Source organism: Crinia signifera, chromosome 2 (assembly GCF_055691185.1).
Source record: "Crinia signifera chromosome 2, ASM5569118v1, whole genome shotgun sequence".
Taxonomy (NCBI): Eukaryota; Metazoa; Chordata; class Amphibia; order Anura; family Myobatrachidae; genus Crinia; species Crinia signifera.
In genome coordinates this window covers 269394084-269407232 of record NC_139218.1, presented here as the reverse complement: position 1 = coordinate 269407232, position 13149 = coordinate 269394084, and the positions used below count along the sequence as shown (strand labels likewise).

The window sequence follows — 13149 nt, the reverse complement described above, 5'->3', positions numbered from 1 at the left end:
AGAGTGTGGCAGGAAAAAACAGTGGGTGACGGGGGTAGCAGTGGGCCCCATACCCCTCAGGGGCCCTGGTGCACTCCCACCTGCTGCACTAATGGTAGCTTTGCCTCAGGCATGGTCCCCACCCAGTTGCTGCCCAGAAACAGTCAATTAAAGGCAAGAGTCATCCATCAACTAGCGCAATGATCCATTTGCAACTGCAATCGAAGCCTGTGTGAGTGTGTGTGTCTGGTACTTACCAACTGTGCATGTGCAGATATCCAGGAGAGCTGTCTGCATTTATGCTTGCATACCACACAAAATCAGTCCCTTTATGTTTTTATGTAATTTATTTTATACAGCCCTAAAATGGTTAATGCCATTCTAATATAAGCTACATAGATCTTAATCGATTTGCAATCATCTCCAAGCTAAATCACTCACCACCAGAAACGAATACCTCATATAGTGTCAGTTCCATATAAAAAAAAATGTATTCTGCTAATCTGGTTTCCTGGAATCTCTTTACATCTAATTCTCATCACTATTCTGGCAGGAATCCTAACCCATTATATAAGAGACGTGGTCACTTACTGTATATGCCAAATTTCACATTTTATCTTCTATTGAAGCGATTTCATTTGGAAAAGTAAAATGAATTCAAACTAATAGGACAAATCAAAGCCTACGTCGTCTTATGTAGGATAAGGTTTAAGTTTTTAAAAGTGAGAGGTGCTAGATAAATGATAAATCGAATCTGATTGGTTGCTATGGGCAACATCTCTCACTTCTAAAAACTCACACTATAGTAAATATACACCTCAGAATGAAAAACAAAATTCAACAATAAGCCACATGGTGACGCCTCTTTGATACACACAGCATGGCATTATGTCAAATATTGTAGTATTGTAGTGTTCACATTAATGTATACTTTATAGCATTGTGGCAGTACGGATGGTGTAATGGTTAGCATTACTGCCTCACAGCACTGAGTTCTCGAATTAGATTCCCACCATGGCTCTAACTGTGTGTAGTTTGTATATTCTCCCCGTGCTTGCGTGGGTTTCCCCCGGGTACTCCGGTTTCCTCCCACAATCCAAAAATATACTGGTAGGCTAATTGGCTCCTAACAAGTTAACCCTAGAATGTCTGTGTGCATGTACATGTGGTAGGGAATATAGATTGTAAGCTCCTCTGGGGCAGGGAATAATGTGAATGTTCAAATATTCTCTGTACAGTGCTGCAGAATATGTATGTGCTATATAAGAAATTGATAATACTACTAATAATAATAATGATAATAATAATTATTAACACTTTAATTATTCACTCATTTCTCAGTAAAAACATATAATATATTATTTGGACACAGATTAAAAACAAAAGGTACCCAGCAATTTCCAAAATTTAGGATGCACATTTAATAAATCATCAATATCCAGATAAATCCAATTTTTCATAACAGGCATTAAGAATTATTCTGAATAAAAAAAAAAAAGAAAATCTTAAAATGTCTACATTTCAGAATAGGAAGTAATCTACCCTGCTACCTTCATTACATTGCCAAGTTTGTAGCGTGTATAAAAAAAGTTAACTGCTTTAAATTACTTTGTCCATATAAGTAAATATATAAGCAAAATATTCATTTGCACATTTTCCTGCATATCACCGTTGAAGTAAAAAATTGGTAGCTAAGTTCATGTCATTGTTGGAAGCCCTTAAAGCAGCCAATACATCTGCTCTGGAAAATCCCATCTCCATCAACTGTGCAACCTGTAATTGTTAGAAAACCAGACGTTAACTTTGAAACAAGAAATGGCTGCTCATGATTAATGCAACACAATCTTCACAAGCGGCAAATAGTTCTCGATTCCAGTGTGTGATGCAACACCAGACACAGGAAGTTACATCATGTATTACGCATTGTCCCTTACTATGCCCAAACCTGTGAGAATGTTTTTAGGGAACTATCCCTGTAACTATAACGAGTGAAGACAATAACGCTAATCCTGCAAGTAGGGTACATAATGTGGGAGCAATGATACTTTCCTGTAATATCACCATTGTGCAGATATATATACAATTAAGTGATATTAAGGGTTGTTTCATCCTGCAGTCAATCATTCATAGGGAAATCGGCGGAGACTACCGAACACGTAGTTATCGAGGACACAAAATACTGAAATATTAATGCTAATCAAACCATTTATTATTGAGATTAGCTATTACAATAAATTAGACCACAGGATCTAGTGTAAAGTAATTACTATTATGTGCCATTAACAACTATGGAAAGCACCTCTCAAAACTTTATAATGGGTTTTACACACATGGCTCATGGGAGATAAAACTCAGAAATGAAACTAGCTTAAAACCACTTAGTGCATAGGAAGGTATGGAAACAACCAAAGAATAAGTCATATAATACATGCAATTGTTCATATACAATAGCTATGGCGCTGGGTTAGAACAAAGGGAGCGAAAAGGATAAGGGGTGAAAAATGAGCTAGAAATATCTGGGGATTTCCATAATACATGACTTGCCATTCTCTTATGTTTGACAGTTTTAAATCATTTGCATAAACGGTCATTTACACCTTTTTCATAATACTGTAATGAAATATGTAGCTGCTTAATTATTCTGCAACAGGGATCTGATAAGCAGTAATGATTTAACTTGTGCAAAGTGATTTTAATTTTAGTCTAAACATCCTTTTCTTCACCACAATCCACAGCATATGTAGGCCATGAAAAACAACCACATGCTATACTACCATCTCTCTGTTTCATTATACATTATATTTACTAATGTGTTATACACAGATGAAATGTAATGTTGTTTGTGTGCAATCTAGAAAACCTAAAGAAAGTTTTTGTCTCATGCTGCATTAAAAAAAAAAAAAAAAAGATGTCCTCCTCGATACTTCACACTTTTCCTGACTTGTTCTGATTTTCCTGGACCTCGTCCCTTATTTAATTAAAAAAAAAAAAAGATTTATTGAAGCATCAATTGTCACTACTATACTGCTGTAATACTTCCTGCTTCGCCACGTGGCTGTAACAATATGTATTAACCCCCTCCGATACATGCTGGACCCAACAGCGCATCAGCCTAGGCTCCAGTGGTCATGCACAAGATCTCGCTACTTTGCAAAATCAGTACTTGTTTCCTAGCACGCCGCCCAAGATTTTTATCTTATGCCATCAGATCGATCTGATCGCATCACATCACATGCGACCCGATTTTTAATTGTACAGCCACCCTGATGGGTGATTACTATGTTAAATGCACCCCCTCCACTATCAACGCCAACCCAATGCGTGGCGAACCCAGCGAGCCCACGAGGGGCGGCGGTACGCATCCTCCGACCTTTTCATACCCCCACTATCCACGTCGGTGTGGAGTTGATTTTATATAGTGTGGCGAGCCACCGAGCCTGAAGCGTGGCGAGCCCCGCACGGGGACGCGGATTACGTCACATGTATTCAGCGTCCACTCGCCACGCTTCGGGCTCGGTGGCTCACTGCGCTCGCCACACCACCTAGAATCAACTCCTCGCCGACGTGGATAGTGGGGGTATGAAAAGATCGGAGGACGCGTACCGCCGCCGCTCGCCACCATTCGGGTTGGCGTTGATAGTGGGGGTGGCGTTAACAATGGGGGTGCATTTAACATAGTAATCACCCACCAGGGTGGCTGTACAATTAAAAATCCGGTCTGGGGGTGCATTTAACATAGTAATTACCCATCAGGGTGGCTGTACAATAAAAAATCGGGTCTGATCGCATCACATCGCGTGCCATTGTCACGATATTAAAATTGTACAGTGCGGCTCTTAAAACCCTAATATCGGGCCCCACCGGGTCCCATCGCATACCTTAACTAGTGGTACGCAATGGCATATGACGGGCGCCGTGCTAGGAAACAAGTACCGCAAAATCTTCCATGGAGTCCAGCTCTCGCTGCAACCGGGGACAGAGCTGTCCTTGTTGTGGTGATGGGGCATTGGCATATGCAACGAACGGCACAATTAGTGACACTGACCGTTCATACATTGTCCGGAACATTGGCACACTATCTCAATGATCGCAACACTGATAATGAAATATGAACAGTCATTTAGCATGCGCTGCCATAATAATACATGGGGACAACCGGTAACTGTTACACTTAACGTGTGCAGTTAACATTTTATCCCCTATTACCACATAATACATCTACCCCAAGAGTAAGGCTGCTTTGCAGAACCAGGAAGTGAAATGTGATTGGTCCTAATTACCCTTGCTTTCAAATGACTTAAGATAATAAAGTAACGTTTAACAGAATTGTAATGATATGGGGAACGAGCATGTATGAAAGGATTAACATACACTTAATGACCACTTGTATGTAAAATATTGTACACTTACACCGAAACCTTACCTACTTTTTTTTTTTGACTGGGTGTACATGTTTTTTTTGAATATGTGGTTATTTCCCAGCAGATGTTTAAGTAAAAATATTTCCGCTTCAGAACATGAGATAGAAACCAATGGATCTTTTAGACCAATCTAAAATATAGTGTACAGACTATGATTCTGATACAAAACTCTGGTTCCATTAAATGTTAAAAGTCTTCACTCAAGAACAAAGTTCATACTTGAAATTAGTATTTAGTTTCAGTTATTTGCTAGTTCTACTGTAAAAGCTGTACACATTAGCCCATTTTCACTTATTTTAAAGCAACATTAATGTATCAAAAGCTCAATCTAACATTATACAAAAGCACCCAATATTTTTTTTTAAAAACCAATAAAGACGTATAAAAACATAACACTATATAATTATGTTTTCAGCAGTGGCACCAAAGCTTTTAAGGGGTCATTTTTGAATTGACGGTATAAGACTTCACCCACACATTACTTTTACATGTTTAACACTTTCAAACACCCCCCCCCCCCCCCCAATAGTGATTTAAACCTAAAAAAGTTACTGAAACAGTGGGAAAATGTTTCTTTTATATACTATGTTGAATAATTATTTCAGTGTAGGCAACTCCAATCTAAACTACCAATTCTCTATATCAAGGGTGTAGTGATGATGGGAACACCATTACTGACCCTTGTTCCACAATTACATCCCATCAGCACTGTAATGGTAATCTGCTGGGACTGCTATACTATACAGTAGATAGTGCCTATCCTTGTGTATCCTTCCTATCTCCCTATAGATTGTAAGCTTGTTACGTTTGTTATGTTATGCTTCTGTGCACAAGCTCGTTAGCTTCTCACTTCTCTTACCAGGTCTTCAGGGGCAGGAGGAGGTGGAGTTTGTGGTTCTGCATGGTTAATACCTCGCTGCTCCCGTAATGGTTGAAAAAGGCGATTCCAAGCAAACATTCCCCCCTAAGTGTAAAAAAAACAAAACTAACAAAGTTATATCTGTTTCAAAATTGCTGCCCCAATAGCATGTTATGGTTAATACTACTTCTTAAGCTAGAAGACACAGCATACATATTATACTATAGCGATTCAATGTTAAGTATACAGTAGCAAGTTGAAATTAAAATGACTATTATACAACATGAATTACTATTAACCAGAAGAGGTAGTGCAATAATACACAACCTACTTACCCAGCATGAGCATTTGATAGAGCCACAAAAAATTATATATAAATAAACACAAACTTTGGCAAAAATATATGGGCAATACACCCATATGTCCTTGTTGAACATCCATCCATGGTGTCCAATGTCCATGGTCTCCATCCTTGGAGACCATGGACATTTAATATAAAGTTAGTTGATTGGTTGGTTGGTCTCCCCCCTCTCTGCATAGTGGCCCAAGCTCATTATTTCTATTCAGAATGCACATTTACAGTTATGCATTCACACAGGAAGGGAAACATCATCTAGCAGTTTGTAGTATTAAATGGTGTTTCGTGATTTGGCAGGAAGTGCGTTTCTCTACTCCAGAGACCAATGATGGTATGCTTTATACCACTTCAGCTAATATTTGGCATTGTACGAGGGCGAGTCAAAAATTATCTGAACTCCAGTAGAATTAAAAGTTCTACTGGCTGCACTGTCTTATCAATACTTTCTGTACTAGTTCACGGTCTTCCCAGTTACTTACAATAGTTCATTTATAACAGCAATGCAAGAGAAAATGACTGCCACACTTGTGATCCGCACAAAAGAAAAGCAGGGATTCATTTTGTGTGATCTGAGGGTGTGTCTGGAGCCAATAATTAGTGAAGACTTTGTGCACACTATGGAGAAAGTGTTTTGTCATGAAGAAGTGTGTATGAATGAATAGAGAAACTCAAATAAGATCGCACAAGTGTCAGCCATGAAGAAGGAGCCCAACACCCTTCCACATCCAAAGAGGACACCCTATAGTTCTGATCTTGTCCCATCGTAATATCACCCGTTTGTTCCCTGAAAGAATAATGATACGAATGAAGATTCACATCTGATGAAGAAGAGGTGAAGACAGTGCTTTCATAGCTCACAGCTCAGCTTAAAGAAGATTTTTTTTTAAACAAGGGAATACAAAAGCTTGTTGACAGACGAATAAAGTGTATTGAAAAGCAGGGAGATTATGTCGAAAGTTGATTAAAATAAATTCTACATCGTGCAGATAATTTATGACTCACCCTTGTACAGTACATGGCATGAATACAGTTTGGTTTTGGCTTTTAACTGATAGCTGCTTTATACACAAACAGACATGTCAGAATTTGTTTGTGAACTGTGCTCAATTTTTGGAGATGATTCTAGCTTTTTAAGCAGTTGACAATGAATAAGACTGTTTGATACAATTGTTGATGATTGCATATAATTATCATGCTGTAGCTGTAAGCTGGCAGTCCCAGTTTCAGCATTCTTTACCTCGTTGCTACAGATGTGTTCTTCTCCATCCAGATTATTGGGAAATATGTTCCCTGTTCATGAGTGCTTTGCATAGCTGTGCAGTAGTGAATGGATGGCAAGCACTACTACCCTGCTGTGCACAGCTTTAAGTACTCTTCTTTGAAGGGGACAAGAATTGCCAGTGTGCTTAAGGAGCAATTAAGTCCCATGTTGCATGACCATGCCCTCTATTGTGTGCATAACTGACTGCTTATTCTAAATAAATGATAGTAAGCATGAGGAGTTCAGAATCATTGACATACTGACTCACCAGCAGATCGGTTAGAATACACCTGCAGTCCCCAGCAAAACACAGCTGTATTCTCCTGCTGTGAATGCCACTGAATAAGTGCTAGGCATCCCATAAAGAAAAGTGTGACGGCAGCAGATATCCCCAAGGTGACTAAGTAGGCAACTGGGTAAGACTAGAAAGGGTTTTGCAATACATGTACAGTATCATCTGTGGTCTCCTAAGACATTTATGGCATAATGGGTTTACAGTATGTGAAAGAGGAACATGGGGACGTGTTTTTAAAGGTGGTGTAAAGGCATGTGGGGTGCATTGTAAATACAAAACATATATTCTGAGGGATGGAGAGTTGTTATCAAACTCTCCAGCTCTCTACAAAGCTTCAAATTGGCTCTCAAGATACACTTTATCATAGCATTCCAGCTCTCACATTAACCCTATGCACAATACTCTTTGTTCAATTTTTCTTCCCTCTGTGTCACATGTCTGTCTACCCCTCCCCTCATGAGCTGGATCCCTTTTCCCTCATGTACTTTTGAGTCCCTCACTTATACAATCATCTCCTTCTCATTGCCCACAAAGGTGCCTAACTGCTGCCCTGCTGCTTATTTGAGTATCAAGACTGGTAATGCAGTATATATATATATATTTATATGGAACCAAGCAGCCTGCACTCCCCTGCTATTCAACGTGTATAATGTGCAGGGCCGCCAAGAGGGGGTAGGTCAGTGGGTACTAATTAACCGGGCCCGGGCTTGCTGGAGGGGCCCGGCGGGGGCCCTGGTCCAACTCCCCTATACCTTTCCTCTCCATCCCTCCTGTGTTGACAGCAGGCTCAGCATGAGCGTCTCACTGACAGCGTGAGCACATGCTGTATATTTGTGCTGCTGCTGCGGAGGTGGGGGGCGGCAATAACACTCCCTTCTCGATTTTAGAAGTTTTTTTCACCCACCTTAAACAGTGGGTCCTTAAATGCCCCGCATGCTAGAACTAGTGATTCTCCAAGTCCCTGTATGTAGGGGACGCTTGCTGGGACTGGGGGGTTTCCAATCCCCCAGTGACTCTGGCTAGGGCTAACCAGCCACTGTGTTAATGTTTTGGCATGGGGACCTTGTGTCCCTGGCTGTGGCATTACACTTCTGGCTGTTGGAGCCCGGTGCTGATTCCAAAATAATAAGGAACCTTATTTTTTTGTCCCCTGGTTATGCTGGGGGGCACTACGCCCTTTTTAAAAACAAAAATCACTTTCACACAATTTTTTGGACAGAACCATGCACAGATCACACCATTCTCACTATGGCCCTTATTCTGGTTGGTGCGGTAATATCCGCGTGCGTTCGTGCCGCCGATGTTTTGTGTCTGCGCATGTGCAGAGGCGTACGGCCACATTCCGCATGAAATGTGTACACTACGAACAGGGGGTGGAGAGGGGTGTGAAGGGCTGTTTGGGCTCATTACCATATGTTTACACCCCGCGTTTCATGGGCGTTCCCATGAAAACGCTGGGCGTACGTATGGTAATGCGGCCGTGACGCACGCGTAGGGGGCGGACATATGACATTGCCGGATGTCAGCTGCCCGCCCAGATCCCTGCTTTTGCACGGAGAAATGCCCGTGTGGTCTGAGGTTGCGGGAGCTGGCGGACCACTCGGCCCTGCATTCGATGTTCTGCGACCATCGAATGATGGGGGAGGTTCCCTGAGATGGAGGAGGTGTATTCATGAGAAATACACGTGCGGTCCGTTCGGACAGCTTCTTACCGCGTACGGACGGAGTTGGCGATCCGTTTGGAAGGCGGGGTTTAGGACGCACGGTGCTGGCCGCATATTCGAATCCGGCCGCACCGATCAGAATAAGGGCCTATATCCTTTATTTGGATGTTGTAATAACATCCACTGATGGAAAGCTAGAGACATCTCTATATGTCAAAAGCATGGACAGAAAGGCATTGTGACAACACAAGAGTTTCCATTCGTTACTACTCCGCAAAGGCCTCTCGTACTCACAATTCCCAATAGCTAGGGGAATCAATTTATCCAAAACAAAGGAAGCAATAGACATTATGCTTGAGAAATTTGTATGGGTATGGGTCATTGGGACAACACTATAAAGGGTGACAGGGCTTAGGTCGACACATGTAATAGGCCAACATGGCTAAGGCCGACACAAGCATTAGGTTGATCATGTGAAGGTCAACAGTCAAAATGTCGACATGAGTATTTCACTTTGTTTTGTACCGAAGCTCGACGTAAGTCGACATGGACACAGTATCTGTGTACCACAATCCCTCCATGCCTTAGTGCAGCGGTTCTCAAACTGTGGGTCCTGACCTTCTCAGCATGGGGTCGCGACTCCATGTTGCTAACCATTAAGTTGATGACTTTTCTAATCTCAGTCAGTGATTCAAGGAGTCTGAAAAATCTGTTGAGTTGTCTGTTATATTAGACTCCTCACATCATTTTTGATCAACAAATCAACCTCACATCAACACTGTTATGTTCCATTCTTTCTCATGTGTTTAAGGATGTCCCCTCATTTGTGTACCAATTTTTATTTGTATTCTTTAAAAAACAAAACAGAACATATACAGATGGAGCGCCTCTAGCTCTTGCGGGGACTGGCGGTAGAAACGCCAGCACCCGCAATCTGTTAGAAGGGGGCGCACGCGCACGTGATGCTTGTGCACCCCGTTCCGACAGAGCTCCCAGCTGCCGTCCGCTGCATTCCCGCCCCGCCCCCCCCCCCCCCCGCCCATCTCCCTGAAGCAGGGACGGGCAGGGTTCCACCACCAAGCCACCGAGTGAATGGAGTCTCTTCTCAGCCAGCGCTCGCCAGCGGGGACATTCTGGCGAGCGCTGGGGCTGAATGAGAGGGGCTCCATCTGTGTATATATATTTTTATTATAAAACATTATTGTTTCAGGTTACTACAGTATGAAATTATTGGTCTTTCTAAACCTAGACTTCATTTGTTTTTATAATGTTTGACCGTGGGTATTTACATCAAGAGAAATATAAGGAAGTCTGATAATGCAACTTCCTCATTAAATACAATTGTAATTGAGTTAGTTTAGTCAGAATATTGCTACATATGCATGTCTGTCATTCAGATTCATATAAAAGGGAAGCCTTAATCCCAAATGTTTTGGAGCAGTACAAGAACAATTGAAGTCTTAGGAGAAGTTTTAGAGTAGATAAGTTCTCTATAGCAATATGCTTCTACCTAGCATTTATCAAGTGCATCCTATACAATGCTAAGTACAAACTGATTGGATACTATGGGCAGATTCACTACACTTCAGAAAACGATTTACTGGTATATAATATAGTAACATAGTAAAATAGTAATTGAGGCTGAAAAAAGATTTTAGTCCATCGAGTTCAACCTATTTGTCTTGTAACTACTGACTTGAGTAAATCATATCTATAGGATTTCCCTAGTGGCAAAAAATGTATCCAGTTTTGATTTATATTCATTAACAGTAGTTGCTGTAACCACCCTGTCAAGTCTGGGGTCTGAGTCAAGGTGACAAAGGCCTCAGGCGTAGGCTCTGACCGATGTATGAATCGGGGTGGCTTGAGTAGACCCTTGTACATTAACAGCACCATAGTGCACCAAGAGACAGGAAGCAGGCAGTGGAAAAAGTACAACCAGATTTATTGTGGCAGATGGTAAACAGATGATTGTACTTGGCAACTGATAAATAGTAATGTATGCAATAATTATGGAAGACAGGAGTTCAAGTTGCAGCGCAGCGCACTGATTAAGTCCATAAATGGCTACAAGCCAACAACCAAACAAGAGGGCAATACGTTACTTTTCTTGAACTACCGATGACTTGGAAATGCTGAACGATGGTTGAAACATTAACTGCGAACGATGGTCACAACATCGACTTGGAATGCGGAACGATGGTTGGAACATAGACTGGAAACGATGGCTGGGACATCGACTGGAATGTGGAACGATGGTCAGAACATCAACTTGGAGCTAGGCAAAGCACTGCTGAGGTGAGTCCTAGACTGGACACTGGATCACAGGAGCTGGAATACCTGGAACAGAACACACTGCAGCAGAGAGACACAACTGTACCAACAGGAGTCAATTGAAGCACTAGCAATCTGTCATGGATTTCCCAGCATACATATATCCACTGAGAAGCCGTGATTGGCTGGGCAATTATGACAGGGAACCAGACTACACATAATTGGCAGCAGAAGATCTCATACAGCCTACCAAAGGTGTTAATTACTAGCAAGCATAGTCTCTCTATGAAGAATGATTGCAGTCTAATTGCAGGTGGCTGGAATACACAGAAGTGAATAGCAGACATGACAGTCCAGATACACAGGAATCAGGCAGGGTTGTGACAGTACCCCCTCCTTCAGGGTGGCCTCCGGACACCTTAGGAAACTTTAAGAAAAGTCACAATTCTGCCTCGTCAGAACAGGTGGACCATCCATCATCAATATAAACAAAATTCTCATTCCATCTGACACGATAGTGAGGATGACTTCCGTCCTGAAGGAAAACTTGGCTAGGTCGAAGAGGACCACTAGGAAAAGGCATAGAATCATAGTCATCGTGGCTAACAGAAGTATTTTTGACTGGAAATGGGGAAGTCTGTGGACCTACGGGTAACACCGGATTGAATCCAGAGACTGCAAAATGTTCAGATAATCCAACTGGAAGCTGGACTGTGCTGGAAGCACTTAGAGTAGCTGACAAGCAAGAGTTCATAGCTTTGCTTGTGACTCAAATTCCCACTTGGGAACTTGGTCCTGGATACTCCTTTTGGGAAACCATTGCTGAGAGTCCTTTTAGAAGTTTGCGACACCAGTAACCCACTTGAGGTTAACAAACTGGATGACTCCGATGCCACTTCTTGAATGTGAACACTAGATTATCTGCCAGGAGATGGCAGAACCGATGCTTGGTAGAAGCAAAGTAAAAAATGCCCCTTTTTGGACAACTTCTTTCTGAATAGTTTAAAAAGTAAATGTAACTGAAAGTTTGCGCTTTAGCGACTTTGAGTGATCAGGGTACTCAAAGGACTGACACCTGCAGTCCTGAGCAGAAATGGAAGAGTATGGTTATGAGTCATCTGAAAGTTCAAAGTGCTATAATAAACAAATATAAAGTGAATGTGACAAAAAATGTGCTAAAAATGGAGAAAGGTACTTCCCCTTTTAAGTATCCATATCATCCAGGGCATAAATGTGTCCAAAAAGCTTTGAGGAAATGTTTCAGAGGGCAGAGTTCAAACAGTCCCATATCCAGTTGATATTCCTGATGGAGGGAGATATAAGAAATAACAATATGTCAAAAATAAAGTCACACTGGTGATCCTGTTATTATTCTTTTTTGCTCTTTAGCTGTACATCAAATAGCATACCCCACTCACACGTAAAGGATGTGATTAAAACATATAAAGGTTTCTTTTCCGTATAGTAGTCATCAGAGACTTACAGGGGCATACCTCTACTCACATGCATACACGATTTTACAGGCTTATAAAATGTATCTTTTTTGTAGATATTTATTCTAAGAGAGCGTACCCCTACTCTCTCTCAAAAAGAGGGGATACTCCTATAAAGGTATCTTTATTTGGGCTGTATAAGTGATCACAACTCATGAAGGACCAGAAAAGATGTCTTTACTCACATCCAAATGAATGTGGAAACACTTATAAAGGTATCTTTTTAGGGATCAGGACACACACAGATGGCGTACCACACTCACTGTGTCAGAAGCAGGAACCAAGCACATCTTGGTATCTTTGCTTTTAGGCTTCTTATATCTTTAATCCTCAGATGTGGGGTACATTTGAAAACCCCCAGAAAAAGAAGAGTAGGTGTATATAAAAAAAATATTTATTACACAAAGCCCATAGTAGGGCTAAAAATTCCCAAAAACGTTATAAAAATGGACAATGTAAAAGAACAATTCTAAAAAACAAAAAAAAAAGCAGGCTGAGCCCCAAAAACCAGGAGGCAACGGTCCAGACAAAGTGAATGGTGTTAG

General features: G+C 41.4%; 1 protein-coding gene across 3 annotated transcripts in view; it reads right to left on the bottom strand.

Annotated features, from left to right (window-relative positions):
- Positions 1-1283: 1283 nt before the first annotated feature.
- The window catches only part of UBAC2 (UBA domain containing 2), a 121791-nt gene continuing 109925 nt past the window's right edge, over positions 1284-13149 (bottom strand). For 2 of the 3 annotated variants that reach the window (XM_083168614.1, XM_083168615.1), the window contains exons 9-10: positions 5260-5364; positions 1284-1752 (exon numbers count right to left, since the gene is read on the bottom strand). In XM_083168614.1, coding sequence (XP_083024740.1) covers positions 1645-1752; positions 5260-5364 — 213 coding nt within the window. In that variant the 3' untranslated portion in view covers positions 1284-1644. Of the gene's footprint in view, positions 1753-5259; positions 5365-9896; positions 12415-13149 lie in introns of those variants that run through there. The other variant, XM_083168616.1, reaches the window with a different exon arrangement.